The 24,555-nt window shown below is 57.2% G+C and overlaps 1 protein-coding gene across 6 annotated transcripts in view; it reads right to left on the reverse strand.

Moving 5' to 3' along the window:
- Positions 1 to 3,560: 3,560 nt before the first annotated feature.
- The window catches only part of MYH10 (myosin heavy chain 10), a 119,649-nt gene continuing 98,654 nt past the window's right edge, over positions 3,561 to 24,555 (reverse strand). For all 6 annotated transcript variants that reach the window (XM_044249067.1, XM_044249071.1, XM_044249066.1 and 3 more), the window contains 15 exons: positions 24,089 to 24,233; positions 22,940 to 23,146; positions 20,908 to 21,012; positions 19,769 to 19,921; positions 19,152 to 19,400; positions 18,642 to 18,854; positions 16,846 to 17,058; positions 15,686 to 15,847; positions 12,197 to 12,325; positions 9,549 to 9,637; positions 8,625 to 8,748; positions 8,338 to 8,546; positions 6,846 to 6,954; positions 5,940 to 6,112; positions 3,561 to 5,153 (listed from right to left, as the gene is read on the reverse strand). In XM_044249067.1, the coding sequence (XP_044105002.1) occupies positions 5,009 to 5,153; positions 5,940 to 6,112; positions 6,846 to 6,954; positions 8,338 to 8,546; positions 8,625 to 8,748; positions 9,549 to 9,637; positions 12,197 to 12,325; positions 15,686 to 15,847; positions 16,846 to 17,058; positions 18,642 to 18,854; positions 19,152 to 19,400; positions 19,769 to 19,921; positions 20,908 to 21,012; positions 22,940 to 23,146; positions 24,089 to 24,233 (2,425 nt within the window). In that variant the 3' untranslated portion in view covers positions 3,561 to 5,008. The remainder of the gene's footprint in view (positions 5,154 to 5,939; positions 6,113 to 6,845; positions 6,955 to 8,337; positions 8,547 to 8,624; positions 8,749 to 9,548; positions 9,638 to 12,196; positions 12,326 to 15,685; positions 15,848 to 16,845; positions 17,059 to 18,641; positions 18,855 to 19,151; positions 19,401 to 19,768; positions 19,922 to 20,907; positions 21,013 to 22,939; positions 23,147 to 24,088; positions 24,234 to 24,555) is intronic.

Genomic DNA, 24,555 nt, shown 5'->3' on the forward strand with positions numbered 1-24,555 from the left:
GCTATGACTTGGAGCATCTTCTCTGAAAACTGGTCCGTGACTATTACAGATGTGCTCTGTGAGCATATCATAGCCCTTCTCTAATTTTAAGGAAGAACAGTCCTCTTGAGTGAATGGGAACATAGTGACTTCCTTGGTGAAATGGTGCATCTATCTCACCCTTCATCCGTCTGTCCGTCTGTGCCCGCAGGAGTTAAATTGGGGTTTCCTGTCAGCCCTGAAGCCTTCCCTGAGGGAAACCAGACGCAGATTGAACTGAGATGAAACTTGCTTGTATAGCGGATGTTTTCTAAGAGATGGGTTTGCTGGCCCCATCCTGCCTGGGTCATGATCTGCAGGTGGCAGGCCTGGGCAGTAGTGGCCCCTGGGCATGTGCTTGGATTAACGGTCAGGTGACAGAGGTCTGGATGAGCCCAGAGCCCCACTGCGCCCTGTAAGAAGATGGTGGGCTTAAGCACTGTTGTTTATTTGCAAAAAATAATGATTGCTTTAGCCAGGGAAAAAAAATGAGCAAGTTGCACTATCATCTAGAATTTAGGGAAATAGGTACACTTTTACGTTCCTGGTGTTGCTAGATGATTCTCGGAGTCTTTGCTCAGCATGACAGTGCGATAAGCTTTGAAAACTCTTCTCTTTCTCCTTTGGGTAGAAGAGCCCATGGTAATAAGGCAAATGAAATAATCTCGAGAAAGGAACGAAAGGGTCTCACAGCCGGGGAGCGGTGGGATGACTTCGCCGCCAAGCCACTGTGGCACGGACGTGCTACTACACGCGAATGGGAGCGGTCGGGGGGAGATGGTGGGCACAGGCGAGCAACTTTGTTAAAAATAGTTAAGATGCAGATAGTTTGTGGGTTCTCTAAATTTTTGTATAAAGTTGCCCAAATTAATTTTTTTTCCCAAATTCACTGTTTAACATGGAAGTAATGAAACCATTTTTTTTTTCATTGTCCCAGTTGGCCCAAACCTGGGCTGAGAGGCTCAGAGGTTCGAGCCAGTAGGATAGAGCAGGGGCTCTCCAAGCTGCGGGATGACCGGCTGTCACCCTTGAGGAAGTTAAAAGCTGGGTCCCCCCCGGGCTCCACCCTGTACCGGCCCAGTGAGGGCCAGATTTCAGAGACTCAGACCCAGCACTTCCAAGACATGCCTGTCTTTCGCGAACCATTAAGAAAAATGTGCCCCTTAGAACTATGGAACGCTTCTCGTGAGATGTTCCATATTTACTGAAAGAACTTTTTTAGACTTTAGACAGATTTCCATATCGCACTCCAAAAATAAATAAAATGTAAGAGAGATTCGTACGACTTGGCACCATGATTCGACGCTCTGGCTGGTCTTGACCCGGAGTTGTCTGTGTTTTCCCAAACTGTCTTCTGTGCCGTGGTAAGCGCTTAGAACTTCTGAAAAGCGGCTTCCGTTGTTGGTTCCAGAAGCTGCTTCTAAGCCGCTGGTACCCATTCTGTAGGATCTCACGTGGGGCTCTTGACCTTGCTGGGAGGAGTCTGGCAATGACACCCACGTCACCATTGCCTCGTGCTGACGGCGACTGGGGGACGCGTGAGATTTTACACCTGCACGAACATGGGCATCGACGTACCGGGGCGGTACGTCGAGGGAGGTTGTGCTGTGCTGGGCGGTTTCCCTCAGACCTGGTGTGTCCTAGTCTGGTGGCGTCCCAGGACATCATTGCGTGTGGTTTCGTGGTGTCACTTGGCAGGGGCAGAGCCATTAGGCTCCTTTGAGAAAACAGACGTCACTGGCATAACAGATCAGATACGAATTTCTAGTTTCAGCAAGGGTAGAAGGACGTGATCCCACTTTTTGCGGATGTTAATGTTGGCCTCAAACGCTGGCATCGTCGTGTCAGTACACCCTTATTGAGAGTTTGATTTCCAACAAGCAGCACGGGGACACGTCGCACGATTGGCTAGTTTCCCAGATGGCAGCCGGCTGCCCCTGGAAGTGGAGCACCCGCCTGGTCCTCGGAGCCGGCACAGGACACAGCATCCCAAAGTGGGAAGGTGCTCGGTGTGGCGTTGTCCCTCCCAGAGTGACAAGAAAGCCTGTGTGTGTAGGGACTCTCCTCTGGTCTCAGCCCCGCCCGGAACTCTTGGAGATACGTCTGCCTCTGTGTGTTCCTAAAGGCCCCCATCCCATGGCCTATTCCAGCATGGCTTTTGGTTTAGGGAGGTGGTCGGGTTCCACTGGGACAGGGTGTGGTGTTTCCTGGAGTGGGACACCCATGAGCACTTTCTTTCCCCGGTCTTGACCCAGACACCTGTGTCCCGCCAACACCACCTTCAGGATGAAGGCACGACAGGAGAGACCCAGAGCCAGGGGACGTTTCCAGGGGTGGGGACGACTGATGACAGGGCTCTAGTGTTTCTGATGGCCGGGCTTCAGAACTAAGATGCTTCTAGCCCTGCTAGGAGTGTGCGTTACCCCACTAGAGCAAATGAAAATCATCCCCGGGATGTCTGCATCAGACAAACACCTCTGGGCAGGGGCAGGCAGTTTGGTGTGGGCCTGGAGGGACAGCCCTAACAGAGCCTCACTGCGTGTCCACTGGGTCTGTGTAGAGGACAGGGATTCCCTGCGCCTGGCTGGAGCCCTTCCTGATGAGGAACCAGAGTGCTGCTGGGCAGAAGCTGGCCCGCTCCTCCGAGTCGCTGATGCACTTGAGAACCCAGCACCCATGAACCCTCTTCCTGGGGCTGTCCATGCCCGGCAGAGGTTTTAAGAACCGCCTTTCCTTGGACGATGAAGCAGTGGTTTGTCGAGTGGAGGAAACTTACTTCTGATCGGTCTTTGTGGTGTCAGAACTGCAACCAGCCCACGTAGCTTAGGTTTCTCCTGATGAGGCTGGCCTGGGATTGCTGGGCTGGGGGGAGACTGCGTGGATGTTAACGCCAGTGAAACCAGCCAATGGAGAAGAATTTTTTTTTGAGAAGCTCCTCAGTTCTGCTGAATGCCAGGGTGCAGACACGTGAAATGTGACTGGCACTTCTGCCCGTTTTGCTTGGCCAAGCAGAACCGCCCTGGCCCGAGAGTATCGTGGAGTATGTGTATATATGAATCCGCGCCGTCTGCGGGATCGCGCATTCTCCTGGCGTTTCATTCCAGCCTGTCCGAACTGGCCGACACTAGAGAGGCTGCCGTTGGAGCTCCCTGAACCCTCCCGACAGCATCTTCAAAGTGCGTCCTGCCCGAGAGTGAAGGATAAACCAAAACCCTCTAGGACCGTCCCAAGCTGAGCTGGCTAGTGAGCAGAGCCCTCCCGGAGGCTTCATCCTGCCTCCCTGACCCGCTCTCTTGGCCACTAGCGTTTGGGTCTCCAGCCCCAGCGGCCCTTTCCCTCCCCGCACGTGCATGCAGAGGCCAGTGTGCCAAGCAGGACACAGAGCCAGGGCCGCCAAGGGCTACCCCATCATCCACCGGTTCCTGGGAGCACAGCGCCCCCCTGAAACCATGGGCCTGGCTGGCCGCGTTTCCGGTCTGGGGCCCCCCCAGCCTCAGACAGGCCACAGGCGGGACACAGAGAACAGAAGGTGAGAAGACAGATTCCATGTTGACGTGACTTCGTGTTTATTGAGGTGTGTTTACTGTCAACGGGTGCTTTCTCCTCCCAGTAAACAGAGCAGGCGTGAACATCTATAATGAATAAATTTATTGTCTTACAAAAATCATTGTCTAGAAATATGGGAATACAAGAAAAAAGATATTTGCAGTCAGGTGTCTGGTGATAACAGCCAGTACAGTTCATTAAGGGGAAAAGCAAAGATTCCAAACCCACGTGACATTTCTTCCTAACAGATGTTAAAGCTTTTAACCCAAAAGGTTTGTGTTTTCAAGCACATCGCAGAGGATCAAGGATTTAGAATTAACACTGATTCGCTGTCGCTGAATGTCTCTAATACCACTTTGACTGGAGAGGTACATGATACGAAGCACGGTCAGAACTTATACGTTAAATTGTTACAGAGGCAAATCATAGGTTTAACATTGTCTTAGTACTGTAGTGTCTAAGGCACTTTCTGTAATGTCAGTTTGCTTAACTATCAACCAAAACCAGAATGCTAGATGGTCACTGTAACACTGTCCGGGGAGGGATGGGAGGAGAAAGGAACAAGGATTCACATCCACTGGCGTGTCAACATTCAGGCAGATGGCGTCGGTTGGGGAGGCTCCGCGAGCCTCCCGCACAAACTTGGAATAAATCTGGGACACAAAACCGAGATTTCCATTTTGGGCTCAAAGCAGCGGCTGGTTTGCAAGGTCAGCATGCGAGCCTGGCTGGCGAGGGAGGGCCCCCCCGCGGATCGCCGCGAGTGTCTGCTGAGCCAGTGGGCCCACAGACCGGCCCCGGCCAAGGAGAGTTCACGGGGAGAGACGCGGGGACGCCACCAGCTCAAGGGAGAGGGGCGGGGGATCCCAAATGGGCGTGGCCTCCCCCGTGGCCGCCTCCCCCGTGGCCGCCCCCACCCCCATCTTGCCATAGCCCCTTTCACAGTTTGCGCACTAGGTTGTGCTACTCGTTCTCAGAGGAAAGATGGGGTTACAAGTGCAGTTCAGGTTCCACAATGTTCTAGGAGACTCGATGTGGCTGAGTCGTCGGGGGCCACACGGACACGGAACGGAGTTACCTGTCTGTAGAGAGAGCATGCAGAGCGACGGGCGGCCACCACGCGGCGGCCCTGGGACCCCCGCCACCAGCGACTGGTCTGACAAATGGTTCTCTTCTCACCGTGAGTTTGAAATGGTCTCGCGAGGACTATATGGAAAACAGATGCAATGAGGAGACTCTGTTTAACGGGCACGTGTCGGGTGTGTATATAGAAAAGGGGCGCGGTTGTACTCAGATGTGACGTGGGATACAGTAGGGTCGGCCGGAAGCCTTAAGACACGGTTGATCTTCCAGGAAGGAGTCCCAGGTGCGGGGGCGGCCCCCGGCAGGCGGGCTCGGGGGCTCATGCGTGTCCCACTGTATCGCCTCCCAGGCCTCCCGGGCTCTACTCGGACTGGGGCGGCTGTGTCTCGTTGACATCGCTGGTCTTGCTCTCCGTGTCGTCGTCCGACAGCTCCAGGGAGGCCCCCTCGATGTGCAGCTGGCGCCGGCCCGATCGGCTGGATGAGAAGCTGATGGGGCCGCCTCGCCTGGGGAGAAAGGGGAGGACGCACAGGGGTGAGGCCGGGAACACACGCGGCTCTCCAGCCGCTGAGGACCGCACCCTTGCAGCCTTTCTGCGCGTGGCTGGGGGCAGAGGCAGACGTGATTTGGAAGCCGCTGCGCTTTGCCCCTGTTCTCCAGGCCCCCTATGCAGGCCTGGTGCAGCCCGCGACCGTTGCCGTAGAAACAGGGCAGCGGGTAGAGGCCAGGTTCCCTGTGCCCAAGGGGCAGCAAGTCCTTATGGGCCGGTGGCTGGGCCAGCCACATGAGGTCTCTGTGGCACATTCCTCGTGGAATGTGGACTTACTAACATACTTCGTAAATGTAACAAGGCGCATAGCGCACTGAACAAGGAGCGGGCATACGCGGCGTGGCCCCCGGGCCGCTGTCCCCCACGCCCCAGCTGACCTGCTCTGTGGGAGGGAGCGTAGCTGTCGCCTCCACCTGCTCGGCCTCTCCCTGGCGCCAGCCACGTCCCGTGGGCAGGCGGGGGTGGGCAGCACTGGAGCCCCAGAAGCTCCTGCCCTGCTTTTCTGGGCAGCAGGTGCCTCCGCACCAGGGAGGTCCAGCAGGGAGCGAGTGTCCCTCCTCCATCCTGCTGGAGGATGACCACGGCCAGAACCCCGAACGCGCGAGTGCAGGGCGACTGCCACTGCCCGAATGGGACGCTCCCTCTGGACCAAACACCGAGCCCCTGCGTGCAGCTGTGCTTGCAGCTCTGGGCACAACCTCCGAGCCCCTGCGCCTTGTGCCGGCAGCTCCAGGTCGCTCACCTCAGCCGGTTCTTGAGTGTGCTGACCTCGCGGCTCAGGCCCTCGTTGGCCTCCGTGGCATCGTCCAGTTCCCGCTGGAGCTTGCGCCGAGATGCGTTGGCACGTGTGGCCTCCTCCTCGGCCTCCTCCAGCTGCCGCTTGAGCTGTTTCATCCTGGCGGTGGCCTTCTCCATCTGGGGGATGGCACCGAGCCCGTCAATGCCAGCCCGGCCAACTCAGTTTCAGCATGGCTGCGTCCCCAGTGTAGCATGGCTTGGGGCCCCGACGGCCACACGAGCGAGCGCACGCACGTGCACATGTACCTGTGTGTGCACACGCCCGCCCGCCTGCGCAGTGGCCCGTCAGTCACCCTGCCCCTCTCACGAAGCCCGTGTCTACAAAGCCAACTCTGCTAAAGGACACTGAATGGTCAAATTCTGTTTTCACCCAAGTTTTCTGTAGGAGAAATGACATATTCAGCACCTTCCCGAGTGACCCAGGGAGCATGAAAAGGAACGGCTGTTCCTGCAGAAACAGGAGAGCTGACAACGGGGACCGTCTCCAGCCCCAGGAGCTGGTACGGTTGGTTTTGTGCCCCCACTCAGCATGGCTGGTTTGGATGTGACGCTTTGATTCAAAGAGTGGACACTGGCCAGCCAGCGCCTCGTGGGTCCGGCTCACAGCCACCCAGAACCGCCATCGGGGGCGCTCGGTCCTGCGGGTGAGGGTCGGGAGAGTGGGTGCGCGTCTGAGTGACCTCTGTGTCCCCAGCACCCCAGGAATATGAGAGTGAACATCTCAGGTAGCATTTTCTTACTCTTGCTGCTCCAGTGGTCGCGCTGGGCTCCTCCTGCCCCAGTGTCCTTGCTAAGCAAAGCATTTCTGGGGCAGGAGGCGTGGTCGCCATGCTCGGGCTGCGCCCCTTACCTGTTCCTTATACTGGTCCGCGTGTCGACGTTCGTCTTCAACCTGCATGAAGATCTCTTTCAGCTTCTTCTCGGTGCGACGGACTAGTTTGTTGGCGGCTGCTCGTTCCCTGTTAAAACAACCCGTGCATGAGTTTGTGCAACTCTAGGAATGATCGTGGAACGGGAACAGGATTTTGTAAGACCTTTTTCTCCGGAAGAGGACAAGTGCTCGAGTGCCTCCCAAGACCTGACCAGAATCATAGAATTAACACGGCCCAGAAGCTTTTCCCTTGTGACTAAAATACGGATTATCCGTCATCTGATGCTGACAGACAGGAGAAGTACATTCATCATTTCCCCCCCATAGATGGTGAGCACGCTGGCGATCTTCTGATCGGAGCTACCTGCCCCAGGGACACTGGGTGGCTCAGTTGGTTAACCGGCTGCTCAGGTCATGATCTTGGGGTCCTGGAATCGAGCCCCACACTGGGCTCCCTACTCTGCGGGAGGCCTGCTTCTCCTCCTGCCCCTCCCCACCCAGCTCATGCTGGCTCTGTCAAATAAGTTTAAAAAAAAAATTTTTTTTTTAAACCACTTTCCACATATATTGAGTTCAGACTTTTTGAAGACAAAAACCTCAGCTGGTTATTTTGATTGGCTAACTTTTTAGCTGGGAAAACAAAACCAAGACCTAATTTATGAATGAGTGACTGTTTTTGATGTAAAATTTACTGACTGCCCACCAAGATACTGGGGGCTATTGCAGTTACTGGTGAAACAGACAAAAAGAAATCCCACACTCCCCCTTCAGTTAGAGCCAAGCATGTCGCCCTGCTGGCAGACAGGGTGCTGAGCCTCGTTGAGAACATAAAATGTCCTTTTGTTCCTTCATAAATGTTATGCAAAAACGGGCATCGAGGGAGTTCTTCCCTGAGAAGATCAAGTCATGTTAACTACAACGAATGCGAATAAGCCCTTCGCTTTGAGTGCAGCGGAGGCTGATAAGTGGGAGGTTCTGGGAGGCCGTGTCTGGCAGGAGGCCGCGCTCTGAGCCCAGGCTCCGAGGGCGGAGGCGCTCGCTGGCCCGGGCGGTCTGGGACGCGGAGAGCTGTGTCTGCATCATGCGCAGTCCCCCAGTGCCCGGCCTGCTGCCTCCCGCACAAGAGAAGATGCTGGGCTGCCCTCTGCTATGGGAGAAGGAGAGCTTTTGTCAAACCACATTTGTTCTCTGACAACAAACTAGCGTTTCATGGGACGCCGGCAACATCAACTACGGCACCTGGGAAATCATGGGGACGAGAGGACCCTTGAGTCTGGGAAGGGGCAACAGGCGAGCCCAGCCGTCCCCAGGGCTCGTAGCATCTCCCGGTCCCGCTCAGGTCATGTGTGCATGGTCCTCGCCTTCCGTGGCCTGGAGCCCTCGTGGGGCGGGCCCAGCCCGGCCCCAGCCTGGCCCTGGCCTGCAGCAGAGACGTGGGCCACTGGGGTCCGTGGCAGCAAACCCCTCTTACTTGGCTTCCTGCTCGAGCTGCTCCTCCAGCTGCCCGATCTTGGCCTCCAGGGCCGAGATGGTGGCCTTGAACTTGGACTTGACGGCGCCCTCCAGCTCCTGCAGCTTGGCCTTCAGCTCCTTGTTCTGCCGCTCCAGCTGTTGGCGCGCGTTGTCGCTCTTCTGCGCAGCGCTGCGCTCGGCCGCCAGCTCCGCGTTGAGTGTGTCCACCTGGAGTGGAGGGGAGAGCTGGGTTCAGTGGCTCGGCCCGAGGGGCGGTGCGGCCCGTCCCAGCGACAGCGCGGCCACCTGCAGCGTGGTCTTGCGGAAGCGGTCGTTGAGCAGCTCCATGTTGCTCTGCTCCTCTTCCAGCTCCTCCTCCAGCTGTGCGATCCGCGCCTCCAGACGCCGCTTCTCATCCAGCAGCGCAGACCTGGCCGGGCCGGGGAGAGGAGGGGAGGTGCCGGCTCACCTTGGGGCTGCACGGCCCCGGGACACGCGGGCCAGGGGGCAGCTCCCCACCCGGCCATGTCCTCCTCTGCCGGCTTTGTCTGGCTGCCATCCCCCAGTCCGCCAGCAAGTCCACCCCGTCACACTTCACACTTGCTGCCCTTGTCCCCCCATCCCTCCCCAGCCCTTGCCCGATCGCTGTGCCCCTGCCCGCTGGCAGCACAGACGGCAGCCGGGGTTCCCTTCTGGAAGGGTGAGACGACCGCGCGTGCCCTAGCTTGGACGGCGTGGGTTTGCCAGCGCACTGCGGTCAGATGCCCGTGCGCACCAGGATCTGCCGCAAGGCGCATAAAGCACCGTAACTGGGAAAAAGGGCTTCCTGAAAAACGCGCTCAGAGAAGAGCAGGTCTTAAGAGATCTGCTTGATCCAGAATTGAGGACTCGCATGGCAAGGTGGCCTGCAGCCTGCGGAAACTGGAGCTTCCAGACGGCTCCTCCACACCAAGTGTGGGAGTGACCGACGTGGTGGGGTGGCACAGGCTGCGTAGTGCGGCCGCAGGGTGGTGAGGCAGGTTGGAGGCCCGGCGGTTTGCGCTCACCTTCCCAGACTCGGAACGGGAGCAGATCAGCCCCTGATTGCCAGATGCGGGACGTTGCGGCCTTCCCTGGGGATGGGGTGGGCCCCAAGGGGGAGTGGGCCACAGGTGCCTGAGAGGACCAGGGCAGTGGGGGCGCTGCTATTGGTCTCTAGCCCAGCTGGCCACCTGCCTCCAGGAGACTCACTTGCCAGAGGCGCTGTTGGCGATCTCGTCTGCCAGCTCATCTCGCTCCTGCTCTGCATGGCGGCGCGCTCGCTCGGACGAGGCCAGTTCCTGTGGGAGGTTGTATGCCATTAACCATTTCCCCCGCGGTGACACCGGACTGCCCTGCTGTCCCACAGACAAGCTGGAGACCCGGGAGCATCCGGGCCCCAGGGTGCGCGGCAGCTGGGGTGCGCTGTCCGGTGGGGGGTGGGGGAGAGGCAGGGAGGGAGTGCTTGGGCTTGGGTGGGAAGCAGGGCTCTTCCTCAAAGGGGCAGGGAGCACGGCCATCCAGGCCCTGTGGCCGCGCGGGCAGCTCCCGGCAGACCAGGGCAGGGAAAGGGACAGCGCCGGGCTGGCCACTCCTCTGCAGAAGAACTGCCTCATGGCAGCTCTTCCGTACGTTTCTTTGGAAGGAGGACTTGCTGTAGGAAGCAGCTCGGTGCATTTCTTACCCCACATGGGTAAAGATGGAGAGGACAGTCGCGCTGTGTCCTCAAGGTGTGGAGAAGGGGAGCTGCCAAGTCCTAAGGCTGGTTGACAGAAACCCCAGGTTCTAACTCCTCCCGGCCCAGCCGGCTCCACGCTGCTGGCGGAACAGGGCTGCTACAAATGAGTCTGCCCGTGCGCCTGGCACGTGTGTGCACCTCTCAGGTTACTAGCACACAGGAGGCAGGTGAGGCCTGGGTTCGAGCACACACAACCCTCACACATGGGACAGGGTGAGCCCCGCTGCGAGGGCAGCCGGCAGAATGCTCTGGGCCAGACCCAAGGGCCTCCAGTTCACAAGCACCGGGTCAGCGTCAGCTCCAGCAGTACTGGCCTCTGCTGCCCCTGCATCCTGGGCCCACGCGGGGCCCTTCCTGTCCGCTGGCTGGGTGCACTGCACACAGGCTGGGGGACCCATGGGAGAAAGGGGAGGAGCCTGGGGCCTAGAAGCCGAAGAACAAAAGGGGTGTGAGGGGAGGAAAAAGAGCGGAAGGGCAGGGCAGGCCCTCTTCTCCCTAATGCCATTGGCCCTTGTCTGAGGGTCTGAAACACACACTTTCTGACAAGGCTGGGAGGGCGCCGGGCGGCAGGTGTGCACGTGGGTTGTGTCCTGGGGCCCGGATCCTGGAGCCCCAACACCTTTGGTCCGAGCCCTGTCAGCTGCACGATGCACCACACAGGTCTTGAACAGCTGCGTCCCTCAGAACCACATGCATGTTCTTTTAAGCACACCTGGAACATTCTGGAAGACTGCCTATGCCCGGTCCTGCAGCCCAGCAGTCCTAGCCACGACGCAGCAAGACCGAAATCAAGGGCAAAAAACAAGACCCCCCCCCCGCCAACGGAAAACCAAGAATCACACATTTGGAAACTTAAACCATACTTTGAAAAAGAAAACCATCACTGAGATGAGAAAAACCAAGAACCAGGGGGCCCGGGCGGGGGCTCAGTTGGTTGAGCAGCAACTCCCGGTTTCACCATAGCTTGTGATCTCAGGGTCCTGAGACAGAGCCTCGGGCTCGGCGGGGAGTCGGCTAATCAGGATTCTCCCCCTCTGCCCCTCCCCACTCTGGCATGCTCTCGAGAATAAATCCATCTTTTAAAGAAAGATTAGAATTTAAATGGCAACGCGAGCCCAGATTTTGCAGGACCCAGCGAACACAGAACTTTGAGGGGAATTTGGTTTTCTAGAAGCAGAATCAGACAAAAGAAAAGTGTGAAAAATCAGGGAGTGTGCAACTTAAGAAGTCAGGAAAAAAAATCCACAGGCAATAAAGACCAGAGCAAAAGAAGTCAGTAAAACGGAGACCAGAGAAGGCTCAGCAGCAGGAACGGCCCCTTGGAGGAAGCTCAGGGTCCACTCGGCGTTACCCAGCCCCCAGCCCTCCGCCGCCCCGACGCCGAGGGCTTCCCCTTTCTCTCCCGCCAGCCTGACCCCACACCTACGGCAGCCTTCACCACCACTGAAACCCGCCTTTCTAGGGCGTGGCATGTGGGGGTTTCTTTTTTTCTTTGTAACTGGTAACAGCGTGACCAGTTGAGGTTGCTGCTGCCTTTGAGGTTGGAAGAAACTCTAATCATGTATGCAGAAACGGGGACACACTGAGTGCATAGTCAGGTCTCCGTACAGGAGTGACACCATTGTGTGTGTGTGTGTGGGCGTGCCCACCATGGATGGAACCCCAGACCCTTCGTCAGTCCCTGCTCCTGAGAACTCACTAGAGGGACTGGAAGCATTGCCCACAAGCGGATTCCCCAAGGAGCTCAATGAGACCTACTCGTCCCCTGGGAGGTGTCCCCTGCTTGCTCCTGTGGAAGACTAGGCAGCCTTAGCACAGTTGGGTTAAATGACCCTCATGCTTAGCAACACTGGAATCTATGGCCTTTTCTGACGTAGGAAATGAAGCCTGGAAAGTCGCCTGGAGAATTACTAACCGCCCCTTGGCCTCTGGCCAGCTGGGGGACTGGACCCACGAGCCGCAGCGGAGTGCGACCGGCCTGCTTGCTGCGCTGAGGTCGGGGGCGGGCCAGTGCCTTACTAGACATGGTCATGAACTTAGGCTGGCTACCCCGGCAGCAGCACACCACTTTGACCTTGGAGAGATTTCAGGGGCGAATACTGAAAAGGCTGAGTAAACAGACCTCCTGCAGCTGAAGGACTTCGGCTTCTAGACTCTTCAATTTCTTTTCACTCTCCTTGGACTGAGCAAAAATTTCATCCCGGGACGCACGCGCTTCTTCTAATTCACGCTGGTAGTCCTTCATCTGAGCCTAAGTCAAGAATATGAAAAGGTTTTAGAGCGGTTTGCGTTATTAGTTCTTCAAACATGTATTTTTTCCAGATCAGAAAAGTCCTATCCAGCCACCAAAAATGTAAAACTGTATAGAAGTGACACAAAGTGCCACACGAAAGCATTTAGGACAATGTCCCTTATGAACACAGATGCAGAAATCCCCAACAAACCCAATGACGAATTAGGAACATAGCAGCAAACTGAATCCAGCGGCACGTAACAAGAATTAGACACCAGTAGATCCCAACACCCTGGTGGGATTTACCTGTGGAAGACAAGGCTGACTGGAAACCCCAAATGAAGGGCTATGGCCGTGGGACATCGCGATAAAGGCAGACGCAGCAACGGACTGAATCTGACACACTTTCATTATAAAAACATTCAGAAAATGAACAGAAAGAGACGCCTCCACTCTGGTAGGCGGCAGCCATGAAAACCACAGCGGATACCACGCTTCATGGTCCAGAGATGGGCTGCCTTCCCCTGAGGCCACCGGCGAAGCAGGAATGTCTGGCTTTTTCCCCTCTGTTTAACACTGTCCCGGTGGTTCTAGTCAAAGCAGTTACACCAGGAAAAGAGCAACAGAAAAACGACATCCGGATAGGAAAGGCTTTAAGCAAAGACAACCAGCGGTTCTGCAGACAGTGGGATCCGAGGTGCTGTGCATCAAGGGGAATCCACCCTAAGGATAAAGGATTTCTGCGGGTTGTAAGACACGAGATAACACACAAAGCGAACTGCACTTCTGTGCATTATGGACATTCCAAAAATTAGGGAAGCAATTACCCTTGTGAGCATCAAAAACAATAAAATATTTAGGCACAAGTTTAGCTTAAGTAGTATATGACTTGAATGCCAAAGCTATAAAATAAAGTATCACTGAAAAAAGAATTGCTAATTAAGTGGAAAGACTGTTGTGTTCGGGACTGGGAGCTAACACCGTCAAGATGGCGGTCCCCTCCACACTGTCTCCCCAAGTCAAGGCTATCGAGACTCAAGCCGGCCGCCCCTCCCCCCATGACAGAAATTGACCAGTTGATCCTAAAATTCATACGAAATTGCAGGGAACCCAGAATAGGTAAACAATCTCAAAGAAGAAGAAGAAAGCTAGAGATTCACACTTCCCAATTTCAAAACTTACAAAGCCACAGCAATCAAGACTGTGTGATACAGGCGTGAGGAAAGGCATTAGAGACCAACGGAATAGACGGAGTCCGGACACACACAAACCCACAGTCCATGGATTCTTGACAGGTGAGTCCAGAAAGTCAACCGGGGATAGAATGGTCTTTACAGCTGGCGCTGGGACAACTAGATGTCCTTGTCTGGAAGAACAAGGCTGGGTTTACACACCAAAAAAACCACACCATAAAAATGGACTCCATGGACTTAAATCAGAAAGTATAAAATTTAGACAACACAGGAATAAATCTCCATGACCTTGGATTGGGCCACAGTTCACACAGATCTGATCACCAAAGCACAAGAAACAAAACAGGAAATAAGCTGGACTCCATCAAAATTAAAAAATCTGCACTGCACACAATACCATCGAGCATGTGGCCAGAGTAGAGGATGGAAAAGATATCTGAAAACCTGTCTCACAAGAAGCACCCGGAACGCACAAAGAAATGTCACAACTCTGTTATGAAAAAGTTTCCCCAGCTGAGACGACAGCCAATGAGCGTGTGAAAAGACGTTTGTCACTGGTCATCAGGGGCTCCGGCAGAACTACAGTGAACTGGGACGTCACACCATGGGTGACTACGGAAGAAGGTAGTGGTGAATACTGGTGAAGACGCGGAGACAGCAAAATCCACATGCCCGGCTGGTGGGAACGCGAAATGGGACCGTCGCGGCGGGACGGTCTGGCAGGTCCTCCCCATGAACCAGAGCGAGCGATGAACCCGGCATCCTGCCAGCGGGTCCGCGTGGACCTTGGAGCTGAAAGCACGCGTCCACACAGGCGTCCAGGAGCTCTCGCAGCAGGACCCCCAGGGGCTGCCGACCACCGGGTCATGCTGTGGCGTGGAGATGCCCTGCAAACATGGACGGGGAGGAAGCCTGCCGCAGAGCCACCCCGGCTGCTCCCCGTACCCGACACGGCTGGCAGAGGCAGCGCTCCAGACCCTGAAAGCCAATTCGTGGGTGATTTGCGCTGGATGGAGCGGGGGGTGGGGGGTGGTGGTGACAGCGAACGGGGCACGGATTCTTGTAGAGGGAACCACAGTGTCCCAGCTTGGACAGTGGTGATGTCTGTACACCCTGCGGCTGCATGAAACACTGAAAATGCTTTAAAGCAGTAAGTTGTGTGGCTTGTGAACTGTGTCTCCGTAAAGCCGGGACATACCCAAAACCGGTGTCCTGGACATTCTCCACAACGTGCCGCGTGGCCTTTGTAATTAGCTCGTCAAAAGCAAAAGCTTTGTCCTTAGCTTTTTCAAAAAGTGTAAGGGGGGGGCACCTGGAGGGCTCAGTGGGTTAAGCCTCTGCCTTCAGCTCGGGTCATGATCTTGGGTCCTGGGATCTAGCCCCGTGTCGGGCTAGGCTCTCTCGGCGGGGAGCCTTCTTCCCTCTCTCTGCCTAATAAATAAATAAAATCTTTAAAAAAAAACTGTAAGGGAGCAAATATAAATTACTCCTAACCCTATCCTGCAGAGCTGACTTTCCTTTTACCCTTTCTCCTGAGTACGTTGGGCTACCGCAGCTGCCCGCACGGTCTTCCTCCCTCAGGCCCTGTTGTCTCCCCCCCTCAGCGTCACCAGCCGGTGGGCAAGCCACCCTGCAGCTCTAAGCTTGCATCTCAGTATTTCTCCTCCTCTCTGAATTTTGTTTGAACACATTCTTAAGGTACGGAATCGCCACGGTCCAGGGAATGGATCTTTGCTGAAAGCTTTTGTCACAACCAACCGATTTCCCCCGGGGAGAAGTTGTGCCTACATGGAGAGGGCCCACGACGGCTTGCCACCAACCATGAGTTATTCTAGAAATCCCGTGGACACAGTGACAGTGATGACCAGCCCATCATCTGAGAACAAGTACCGATTAAATCAGATTCAAGAGAACAAAAACCCGGCCCTGCACCGGGGTGCCCAACGCCCCCCTCCTCGTGGGTGGCTCCGGGCTAAGCCAAGCGTCCCCAGAGGCTGTCAGCCTGGAGAGCGTGATGGCCCTGGTGGATGCTCCCCTGCTGACCACGCCAGCACCGTCCGGGACGCAGGCGCATCCTGTAGACACAGGAGACACGCATGGGCCGTCCTCCTGCCTGACCAGAGCCCTGGCCCGGTGACAGCCCCACAGCCCCAGGCTGCTGTCCGTGGGGCCAGAGGTCACCCACCTGAAGCTTCCGGAGCTGCTTAATCACTTCATCCCTCGCTTTGTTCGCCGCCTCGATCTGGGCTTCGAGGTCCTTCAGGTCGATTTCCAGTTTCTTCTTGGAGGCCACTGCCAGCGCCCGCTGCTTCCGCTCATCCTCCAGCTCCGCCTCCAGCTCCCGCACCTGGAGGACAGCACTGGGTTAGGCCTGGCCAGACCCATGTGTCCCCTCGCAGGGCCCGGCGGCCTGCTGTCGGAGCCGGGATGCTGGCAGCTCTCTGGAGCCCAAGTGTGTCCAGGGAGGTCTTTAACCGTAATGCCCTGCAGGCACCTTCACTCTCCCAGACTACCGTGAGGGCCCATGGGAAGGCGGAGTCCTTGACCTCGAGCTTATAGCCAAGATGACGGACACAGGGGACAACCGGGAGACATCTTCTGGCAGGGACACTCAAGGGCTTATGGAAGGGCCCCGTGGCAAGAAGCCGAGGTCTCCCGCCAGGACCCTGGGCTGCGGGGGGCAGCCAGCCCAAGTCGGGCCTTGAGAAGGTGCAGACAGATCGGTTCAGAATTCAGACCCACAGAAACTGGGAGCTAAGTAAGTGCTGTTCTCAGTCACTGAGTCTGAGGTCATCAGTCATGTAGCAAGAAACGGCAAATACACGAAGTGTTACTGCCCTGGGAGTAACCAAACAGGACGGGCCCAGATCCAAGACTGGACCCCGTGAACTCCAAGGGACTGTCAAAACACAGTTAGTTTTGAAAGTGAACTTTTAAGTTAGAAATCCGACATACGTTCAGAAAAGTGTACGAATCCTAAGTGCCCAACAGCTTTTTAAAAACCAAACAAAATCATCTGGCTTTCTCCCCTTTCAAGCCTGGTGTGGTGAGGGCGCGGGGTTTGAACCGCCAAGTCCCCTGCGGACGGCTCCTCTCCTTCCCATATGTTTAAGTCCCACTGAACTCGAAGCCGCCCGCCGTCGGCTACCTAGTCACGGAGCAGCGTCCCCGCTCGTGAGCAGCAGCGGTGGTGTGGGGGGCGCAGGAGTCAGAAACAGGGACATGAACCTCAGACAACAAATACCCAGGGCAGCTGGCTCACCGCCGCTCGCATGCTCTGACCCAGCGCTGCGCTCGGAGACCAAGCGGCTCCTGCCCACCAAGACCACGCAGCCTCTGACCCACCTGCTTCACCAGGAGCCGCTTCTTCTCCTCGTTCTGCTCGTCCCTGGTCTGCAGGTCCCGCTCGAACTGGGCCTTCATGGCCTGCATGTTGACCTCCAGCCTCAGTTTGGCGTCCTCCGTGGCCTGCAGCTCGTCCTCCAGCTCGTCCAGCTGCGTCCGCATCTCCTCCACCTGCTGCTCCAGCGCCCGCTTCGATTTCTCAAGTTCGTGCACCTGCAGCACACGAAGTGGCGGGAAGAGGCCCCCGTTTGGCACGAAGGCCCCCCGGTTCCACCCACCGTGACGCCGCTGCCCCCCTCACTCCAGAGCGTGCCATCTACACGGGACGGAGCTCCTCACTGATGAGTGCCCCGGAGTCACCAAGTTATTCTCCAGTGCCTGTGAAGCCGAGCAAGCTTTGTGAGCCCAAGAGCAGGGAGTGAGCTCGGCGTCAGAGAGCTGCTCTGGGGCCCGAAGTGCACGTGGCACCTGGTGTGTCCAACGACGTGCTGGGGCTGGGAAGTGGGCTGCTGTGGGACATAGGCCTCACCGCTCTCTGGACAGCGGTCCCCGTCCCAAACATCCACCTCATTCTCGGGCCAAGTGCATCCATCCCATGGCCCCTGTGCACTCCCCTGAGACACCCCACAGGTGCCATGCCTCCCCTCTGGGGCACCCCAGGACAGCGGGAGGCCAGGTGCGAGGCGGCCCCGGGGTCTCCACAGCATCTGGTGCTTCTCAGGCTCAGAAGCAGCGTGTGTGGAACGGATGTGGGGCTGTTGACTATTCTAGCGAACGACTAATGTGAACAAGTGGACGGGGCGCCCGGTGTGACTCCTGATCTCTGGGCCGGGAGCTGCAGCCCTGTGCTGGGTGGAGAGCTTATTTGATTAAAAAAAAAAAAGAAGAAAATGAAAGCAACTGCGGGGTCCTTGCTCTATGCTCTACTGTGTGACCACGGCCGCTTCAGCTCTAGGAGGCCTCTTGCTGCTGGGGCCAATCCCCTTGGGTTCAGTGGGCTGTCAGACACCCAGCAGGAAGGTGGGAAGGCCTTCCCTCCGCCATGATGGGGCCGGGCGCCCACATCCCACGATAAACGAGACTTGAGCTTTCCAAAGCACGTGCCGTAGCCTCATGAAATGGGAGATGTGTCCTGTCCGTGACGGAACTTGGGCTCAAGAGGAAAGAGGCTTCTTCTGCCGAGAACGGAAGCTGGGGCAGAGCCGACCCCCACGCCTGGCCTGGCCACCATCCTCTGCACCTCGTGCCCTGGGGGGCAGGTGCGGGGCACGTGCAAATCATTGCCATTCACATGCTGTGTGCATGTGGTAAAAGAACAGTATCGCAGAAATTTCTAGACCGTGAACGAGTTCCCAGAGCTTTTGAAGCCTTCTGGGAAGACCAAGGGTCTCAACTGGTCAGGGAGAGCGGCAGGTGCCTCTGGCCCCCCGCCAGGGTCCCGCTGCCCCCAGTCCGAGGGGCCCTAATGGTTCTTGTGTTTGGTGACTACCTGTGACTCGGGGCTGAGGACATTGCCCATTCAGCGCTCCCCACCACGACGCAGGGAAGGCCGGGAGGGCCCATGAGGGATGCCAAAAATCGAGGCCTCCCTATCTACGAGCGCTGCCACGAGGACCCAGCAGAGCCTCTGACGGCTTCTCTCCAGGCACGTCATCCTCTCATCACGCACCGGCCGAGACACCCCCGGACCACTTTGTGGCTGGGTGAGGCTTCCCCGCATCCTTCAGGCGCTTGTGGGGTGGCCTGCCCCGCGCTGCCCCGCCCCACCCCGAGGACCGCTCCCGGGCGCTACTCACGCTCTTCCCCACATCGTCCTTGGAGCTCATGACATCTTCCATGTCCGCCCGCAGCTGCCTGTTCTGCCTCTCGAACTCCTCCTTGGCCTCCAGCGCCTCCTCGAGGGCTCGGGCCAGGGACAGGGCCTTGGTCTCCTTCTCTCTGGCCTCAGCTTCAGCGCGGTCCCGCTCCTCCGCGTAGCGAGCGGAGATGTTCTTCTCCTCCGCGAGCAGCTGTGCGGGGGGCGGCACCGGTTACTCGAGATGAGGTTTCAAGAGCCATGGAGCCACTGTTCCCTCTCCGTGGCTCGGACTTCCAGCTGAGCACAGCCCCAGGAAGGACGGATGGTGTCCCTTCATTTCTGCCTTTCTCCCTTTCCAACCCTCTACAGGTAAGTGTGGTTTTCGACTAAAATTGCTTTACTCATTATTTTATTGTAAACCATAAACCGCCAACAGCAGGGCGCTGCTGGGAGGAGACCGTGTGGGTTGCCGGGGTTGCGCCTGGGACGCGGGGCGCAGGGGACCCACCTGGTCGAACTTCTTCTGCTTCTTCTCCAGGCTGGAGGCGATCTGGCGCTGGTGGTCCAGGTCCACGGTCAGGTCGTCGAGCTCCTGCTGCAGGCGGTTCTTGGTCTTCTCCAGCTTGTCGTAGGCCAGAGCCTTCTCCTCCAGGCGCTGGCCCAGCGCCTCCACGTCTTTCAGAAGCTTCTTTCTGGCTTCTTCCAGACTCTCGATTGTCCCCAAGTCATCATCTACTTTCTTCTTGGTGTCCGTGAGCTAGGTTTTACAGGAAGAGAGATCCACGTCAGACCACCGCGCTGGTTTTTACAGGTGAGGCATGGGGAGAAAGCGAGTTCCAGATCAATACTGCGTGGCTCTGAGCAAATGAACCTTCGCCTGTCACAATTTCTGAGCTGGAAACCCACATAGGAATGACTGGGGGCAAGCGCGGACACGGCCCTGGGGCTGTTTACATGCTCCCAGCACCGTAACCACCAGCGTGGTACCACCATGGCTGGGTCAAGGGAAGGACCCCTCCTGGGCTTCGTCTAGTTCAGCCTAATTAACTGTCCTGAACGCTGAGGGAAGGATGTGACGTGGCAGGGACACGGGGCCGGCGAGGCCTCCCAGGGGGACGCACATACCTGGGACTGCAAGGCCAGCACTTGTTTTTCCAGGTTCTTCCTGGCCTCCTCCTCCTCCTCCTGCTGCTCCTGGAGGCTGTTCTTTTCCTCCTCCAGCTGCCGGATGCGACTGCTCAGGTGCAGCTTTTGGCGGGTCTCCTCCTGCAGAAGCTCCTGTTGGCGGGAAGAGGTCAAGACAGAAGCCACGTCAGGCGCCGACACAAAAACGGCTGTAGGTCACGAACGCCAGAGCCCCTCCCTGGAGGAGTGACACCTGGGGACACTAGGACACGGAAAGGACTTGGAAACGCACGTGGTGGTTTTATAAACGCCCCCACCGTAGGTACTGCAAACCCTCCGCTCTGCTCCCCTGCCCGCCCCCGCCCAGGGTCAAGTACTGGGTGTTTCTCACTAGGATTGCCCATAGGATGGGGCTGGCCCTCCACTGCCTGCCCTTTCTGCCAGACTCCTTTTCCTCAAATGTCAATGCAAATGTGTCTTTCCCTTGACTTTCAGACTAGGAAGTTCTCAAAGGCACGGATGGAGGCTTTCTGCGCTGACCAGGATGTGTCTCAGCATAGCGTGAGCCCCGTCACGCTGATGCTGCTCGCCTGACGTTTTTACCCTGTGTCCGTAGCACCTAGCAAATACACTAGGAAGTTAGAAAATTGAATCCAAAGAAGATGGAAAACTCCTAGGAAAAAGTGCTACGTTATTTTCCTATCAGAGTTATTATCCTGACTCCTCTCGGACTTGAAGACGTTCCCGAGAAATGTTTCGATACAAGATTTAACGGTAGGATTTGGTGAGCTTCAACCTCTCCTCTTACGGTAGGGCCTCTGTGAGGTCAAGGTCACGGAATTTCAGCCACAACAGAACAGTCCTGGTGCAAACGGCCAGCGATGCTTGTGCGTGCAGACGGCCACCTGAAACACTTCCCAGGAAGGACCTGTGTGCGAGTCCGGGTCCCCACCCAGGCTGCCCTTATGCCCACCAGAAAGGGACCAAGGGCTCTGCATCCAGGTGCGAGCGTCAGCGATTTCCTGAGCAGGATGATGGCTCCAGATAAAAGTGGAGCGCAAGCCAGAGGTGATCGGAAAGCTATTCTGGGACGCCAGACACGGCACAGCTACCGTCAGGGGCCCTGACCCCCAGATTACCTGCGTGTCCTGTAGCTGGGATTCGAGACTGGCTGCGTCCTTAGCAAATTTAATGCCCTTCTTCTCTGCTTCTTCCAGGAGACCCGACACGTTGTCCAGTTCATTCTACGAGTACGAGATTCCGTGCATCAGTCCACCAGTGAGCGGACAGGAAGGGCTCAGACTCTCCACTTGTAAATGCTCATAAACAGAGCAGTATTGTGCGGAGAGGGTGACCCTGCAACTGCCAAGCCCCGTTAAGGCAGGCTTCCCTCACGGGGGTTCTGCTGCCCCCCCTTAACAGCACTGGCTGCTGCGGGACAACGTCTGAGTCTCTATTGGACAGATGGGGAGGAGCGTAACAGTGGAGGCCACACGTGTAACGGGGTTCTCCTGACTCCTGTGTGCCCCCTTGTCATTTTATCCTGAAGGGACAGAGGGAACACTAAATCCTCCGGGTTAAGGTTTTGCTTTGCCGCGGGAAGAGGCCCAGAGATCAGCAGATGCTGTACTTTTGGTCCTTTTTCATGTGAAGGTGCATTAACCCTGTGTCAGAGGGTCCGGTACGTTCAACGTTCCTACAGAACTTGAGAACTTTATTATAGAGATTAAATAAATTCAACTCCTAGTATTTAGTCCTTAGTACTTTTTAGGCTTAAAAATCTGGCAGTATATATTTATCAGGTCTATTCAGCTATCTCTTATGGTCAGATTTCCTGACTAACCACCCCCCTCCAGTCCCCATGAAATCTTTCCTCAGGGACAGCGGGGCCCCCTTCACTTGGGTTTTTCCCTTGGTTATATTAGCAAAGGGGAGGCGTGCAGAGAACACGTCAATATACGTGACTCAGGCCAATAACATTTCTATTCCTCTGGAGGGCCCACTTATCTGCAGTCTTGGCAACAGCGTGGTATGGAGAGCTCTGGACTCAAGAGAGACCACCAGCCTTCAGCTCTGGCTCTGTGAGCTGTCAGGGGGGTTCCCAGAGGGTGGCCCGCCCCTAGCGTCTCTGAGGCTCCCAGATGCCCTGGGGCAGCGTGAGCATGGGAGGGGAGAGCCCGCATAGAAAGCCGGATGTGTGCCCAGCTCGCCTCCCTGCCACACAGCCAGGAACACGTGACGACAGTCACTAACACGGTTTACCATCTTGTCTCTCGAGCACACACCGTGCGGGAGGACACGCTCGTGCAGGGAAGAGTTAACTGAGGAGGCTGCAGACTGCAGCCTTTACCAGGGCCCGTGGCTGGCGACTTCCAGAAAGTGCCTACCATTCCCTAAAATAGAGAGGCTCACTGTGCCGAGCGGGCGGGTGTAAACACTGCAGTACACGGGGCACCGGCTCCCCTGGGATCTGAAGCGCTGGCAGGCAGAGGGGCCAATGGAACCGGCCCCCCAACAAGCCGCTGGGCAGAGTCTCCGCGAGCTTCCCGAGACAGCACTCCCCGCACACTGTCCCGGCTCACTGCTGGAGGAACGGGGTGCCGGAGGGGGGGGGCGAGGAGGCTGTCTGCGAAAGGACTGCTGGGAGCTTGCACTCGGTGTCCTCAGGGCCCCCCACCTCTCCCCTTTACTCATTTGCTTTGTATCCTGTCACTGTAAGAACCGTGGCTGTGGGCAGGACCACGCATGGCGTCCCGGGAGTCGGCCCGGTTGAGTCGAGGACCTGCGGGCAGTCCTGGGTGTCTGACGGTTGAGGTTCTGGGACTGGTTTTCAGCAACAGAGTGTCCATCTCCCCCGGCAATGACAATGTCCAGCTGCCGGATCATTTTTCTTGACTGCATATGAGTCCGTCCTGACCCGAGCTTACCCCGCTGAGCCACCAGGCACCTGATTCTGATTGTCTTTAAAAATAGTATTTATTGATTTTAAGTCCTCTCCACACCCAGTGTGGGGCTTGAACTCACGACCCCAAGACCAGGAGTCACGTGCTCCTTGCGCAAGCCGCCGCGCACCCTCTTGCCGTCTACTCAAGTACTCGTGATCTCACAGTGGCCCAGCCGGGCCGGGGTTCTGGGGCGTGTGCCTGCCGCGGGGGCCTGCCCTGGACTTACCTGGAGCTTGCTGGCTTTCTCGGCCAGCTCCACGCGGAGCCGGTCCCCCTCCGACACCTTGGCGTGGAGCTCCTGCACCTGCGCGTCCAGCTTCTTCCTCTTGTGCTCTGACTCCGCCTTGACCTGCTGCAGCACCTTGACCTCGCACGCCAGCTCCTTGTTGTCCGTCTCCAGGCCCTGCTTGTTCTTCTCCAGATTCGCTTTGAACTAGGAGGCGAGGGAAGGGAAATGTGCTATTTTTAGAACATTCCATACAAGGCCCTGCTTTTCCTCTCGGTGGGGTCGCGCCCGCTGCGTGGTCGGAAACCTCCCTTCTCCTCAGAGGGTGAAGTTTCTAGAGCAGGGACCCCCCGGGGCACACTGCCTAGGAGAGGAAACCCAGATACCTAGAGGCTCACTGCGCCGCAGACTTTATCCTTGTTGGTGTTGGGAGGTCGACACGGGGCGCCTTGTGTCCCACGTGCCACGGTTCATGACCTGGGACTGGGGACTGGGACTTCAAGGCCGCACTCCGGGGTTCAGTGGGGGCTCCGGGGCTGGACTCCCCGGGTTCCCTCCCCCTTGCCGCTTACTGGCTGTGCGACCCCCTGGTAATCTCTGTACCCCGCGGGCAGAGGCTACCCCACAAGGTGGCAGTCAAAGGCACTGCATGGCGAGTACTCAGTGTGACGACGGATTCATGTGGATGTCGAGGCCGTCGCTGCTGCTGTGAACGCACAGATCAGCAGGCGGCCGGGCAGGGGAGGAGGCTCGGGAAGAAGGAGGAAGAAGACTCGTCTGCCCCGGGAGGGTGGGGGGGAGTTCTAAGGGTGGAGGGGATGCAGTGTGGTCAGGACAGAAGCCGATATGAGACAGAGGGGACAGCGACAGGCATGGTGACACTGTGCACAGTGGCCTGAGACAGAGCAGGGGTGAGGAAGGGTGGCTAAGCGGCCTGGGGAAAGACAGCAGGACTCGGGGACTGGCAGCATGAGAGACTTCAGGCCACTAGAGGCTTCCAGCTCAGTCGTTGGGAGGGAACGCTGCCGGAGAGATGCCCGGGGAGGAACGTGGGATGGGGACGGCAGCCGGATGGCCCAGTTACTCTGCGCACCCCCAAGCCCTGGGCGCGTGGCTCTGGGAGGGGGCGGCCCTGCAGGGCACGCTCACCCGCTTGGCCTGCTCCAGTTGCTCGGACAGCTCCTCCAGCGCCGTGGCGTGCCGCTGTCGCATGTCCTGGATCTGAGCCTCGTGGTTCCTCGTCTCCTCCTCCAGGGCCTTCTTCAGCTCCGCGACCTCCTGCTCCCGTTTGGTGCTGCACAAACGCATTTTCAGAGAGAGCAGCTCAGGACCAGCCAGCTGACTGGACCACTTATTTTTTAAAAGATTTACTTGAAAGAGAGACAATGAGAGAGAGCGAGCAGGAGCGGGTGGAAGGGAGCAGCAGCTCCCCGCTGAGCAGAGAGCCCGATGGGGGGCTCGATCTTAGGACCTGAGACCATGACCTGAGCCAAAGGCAGATGCTTAACCCAGGGCCACCCAGGCGCCCCTGAATTAGAAAAGTACGTCTTTAAGGTGCTGCATTAGTTTTAAATGTGCTCCGTTCTCCCCAGAGCTGATGGATGTGGGCTCAGTTA

The sequence above is a fragment of the Neovison vison genome, chromosome 5 (assembly GCF_020171115.1).
Source record: "Neovison vison isolate M4711 chromosome 5, ASM_NN_V1, whole genome shotgun sequence".
Classification (NCBI taxonomy): Eukaryota; Metazoa; Chordata; class Mammalia; order Carnivora; family Mustelidae; genus Neogale; species Neogale vison.